The 2917-nt window shown below is 39.5% G+C and overlaps 1 protein-coding gene across 2 annotated transcripts in view; it reads left to right on the plus strand.

Moving 5' to 3' along the window:
• The window catches only part of LOC107718729 (metabotropic glutamate receptor 5-like), a 25922-nt gene extending 23955 nt beyond the window's left edge, over positions 1-1967 (plus strand). For both annotated transcript variants that reach the window (XM_016525934.1, XM_016525935.1), the window contains one exon: positions 211-1967. In XM_016525934.1, the coding sequence (XP_016381420.1) occupies positions 211-1090 (880 nt within the window). In that variant the 3' untranslated portion in view covers positions 1091-1967. The remainder of the gene's footprint in view (positions 1-210) is intronic.
• Positions 1968-2917: the final 950 nt, after the last annotated feature.

A 2917-nucleotide genomic window follows, 5' to 3' on the forward strand; every position in this document is an offset into this window, starting at 1 on the left:
TTTTAAAGTAGTATTTTAATAAAAAATTGCATGATATATATATATATATATATTTAAAATACTAATAAAAAAACTAAAAAAAAACTTTTTATATAAACATTTTACCATTTATCAGTAATTTTAATAAACATTTTAATGGAGTTTAACATGTGTATTTATGTCAAATTAATCAATCAAATACAAATACAAAGTGCTGTTTTCTTTCAACAGTTCCAACGGCAAAACGGTAACCTGGGCACAGAATGAGAGAAGTTACAGGCCAAACCTGTGGAAGCGGATCTCAATCCACATTAAGAAAAAGGAAGAGGCCAACCAGACGGCCATTATTAAGCCCTTCTCAAAGGGCTGTGATCGTCCGCCAGACACAGGGGTGAAGCTGGCATACGACGGGTCTCAGAAAAACCAGCGCTACCCTGTAACCTACTGCCCCCGGACCCCTTCGCCGCTGCCAACCGTGTGCCAGCGGCCTTCGATGCAGAGGCGCGAAATGGAAGAGCGTGATGGTGAGCGCACGTCAGTAGTGACTATACCCTCATACCTGACCGAGCGCTTGCAGCACGGCAACCCACCCCAGACCTGCATCATGGATCAGATCAGCTGTGTGGTTAGTCGATTCACGGCCAACATCAGTGAGCTCAACAGCATGATGCTGCCTGGTTCACCGCCGGGAACAGGCGTAAACGCCGCCGCCCCGGTCCCCAGACCCTGCTCCCCTACTTTCCATCTCCACCCGCAAGAAAGGCTGCATCCAACCACTGTCACCACCTACGCTGACGTGGTGGCCACAGTGAACACCAACCCTCGCTCGGCGGTCGGTATCGCCGGGGGCATCATCACCGGTGGGAGTAGCAGGGCTTCACCCGCCAGTCTTTTTGACAGCACCTACGACTCTTCGTGTGCGGTCAGGACCACTGATTTTGAGGACCTGGGCGCCTTGACACCACCTTCGCCGTTTAGAGACTCCTCCGTGGACTCGATCAGCGAATCTCCCACATCGCCAGCCTCAGAGCTGCCATTGTGTGAGCCCTGCTCTCCAATATACGACCAGCTGGTGCTTCGGCACTACAGCCAGAGCTCCTCTTCGCTCTGAGAGATTATTCAGAGCGCAGGAAGGAGACCGAGAGGCAGCTACTGAGATCATGCATCTGCTTAGATTGCAAAACCCAGCTGTAAATGTCAAGGAGTGTAAACTCTTAATATAGAAGCACTCGCTGAAGACATTTTATGGTGCTTGGAATCCAGCCCGTCCTCAAAATCCCAATCTGTGTAGGGGAAGGCACTTCACCAAACTGCTTTTCAGATAATTAAGGATGTACTTGATATGCTCTTGTGCACTAGAGCGCTCTGACAAGTTTATGGTCCTTCTTGGCAAGAAGTTACTGATGTTGGTCAGTTTGTGTTCTGCAAGTTTTCCTGGATTTAAAGCCACTAATAACATTCCAACGACGTCAATCTACACAGGTGTGAAAAATTACCAAACTAACGCTCCAGGATGTCATTTTTATCTCTCCTGTTGTCTGTCAGCAAGATGAACTTCTTGCACGGTTCTTCACAACGGAAGTGCAAACGGTTGAATGTAGGACCAAATTAAGCCTTTGAGTGCAAAGTAGTTTGTTTAAATATTGGTCATTTTTGTTATTTTCGTAGATTAGAGGTTGCATGTTCTGCCACTTCACATAACTTCAAATAAAATAATATTTATTATTATGTTTTTCATAATAAATCAAATAGAAGGGATGTGAGGGCAGGTTTATTTAGGTATTGACCAAATCTTAACACTTTAATATAGACAATATGTCTTTCAGATGACTGGATATATTAATTTATTTGAACAGGTCCCAGTATTACTTAAAATATTTAATAATAAATCACTTTAATTTGAAAGATGGAATTTGAGAAAATTATACAAACTAAAAGGAGATAAAAGAAAACTCAACTATTTACACTACCACTTAAAGGTTTGGGTTCAGTAAGATTTTTTGAAATAAATTAATACTTTTATTCAGCAAGGATGCATTAAATTGACCAAAAGTGTCAGTAAAGACTATAACATTGTTTTTTAATCAAATAAATGCAGCCTTGGTGAGCATAAGAGACTTATTTTAAAACTTTTTTTTTTTTAAACTTACTGACTCCAAACATTTGAACAGTTATGTAATATATAGCAATATATAATGCAGGGCCTATTCCAAAAATATAATTATTCCATTTGCAAATCGTTTCCTTTTTTAATCCATTTAGGCTTTTGTTCCAAATCCATACATACAGAAGAGGAGCCAAAAACAAAGTTCCCATTGTTATTACACTGTGGACATGATTCTTACACACAGGGCATTACAGTTTTCATTGACAAAGCCTATAAACCACATGAAAGTCTCCAATTAAAGATAGGATTTTTGTATGAACTTATTTAAGTTGAACTGTTTAGACTTAGTAGGAACACACATTGTACCTACCAACAGACATCTATTCTTTTAATCAATGTGCAATATTCTTCTTGAATAGGTGTAATGTACTAAGGTCACATGTTTGCATGCAAAGCAGTGCCATTAGCTAAAATAAGTGCTTAATGTTCTTTTGAGAACTTTTGTACATTTTCTAAAAGTCTTTTGCATTTTTTGCTCTTTGCCTTTTCTGATAAGACATTCGTAGAATGTAGATTTCAGCCTTGTGTGTGTGATGTATTTTTCTACTAACTTGTGCTGGTTCAATATGACGGTCATAGTGGATTAAGCTTTGTGACAGTGGGACGAATGTAGCTTGCAATATTTCTGTTACTTCGAGGTTTTATTTATGGTGTGGATAAGCCTTTTTTATTTATCTTCAAAGCGTGTAAAAATATTGGTTTTACCTGAATGTTATTAAAGGGGACTCAATTACAAATATTGTTTCTTTTTTTTTACTTTAATCATTTAAT

This window comes from Sinocyclocheilus rhinocerous, unplaced genomic scaffold (genome assembly GCF_001515625.1).
Source record: "Sinocyclocheilus rhinocerous isolate Xijiao unplaced genomic scaffold, SAMN03320098_v1.1 scaffold1655, whole genome shotgun sequence".
NCBI classification, from domain to species: domain Eukaryota; kingdom Metazoa; phylum Chordata; class Actinopteri; order Cypriniformes; family Cyprinidae; genus Sinocyclocheilus; species Sinocyclocheilus rhinocerous.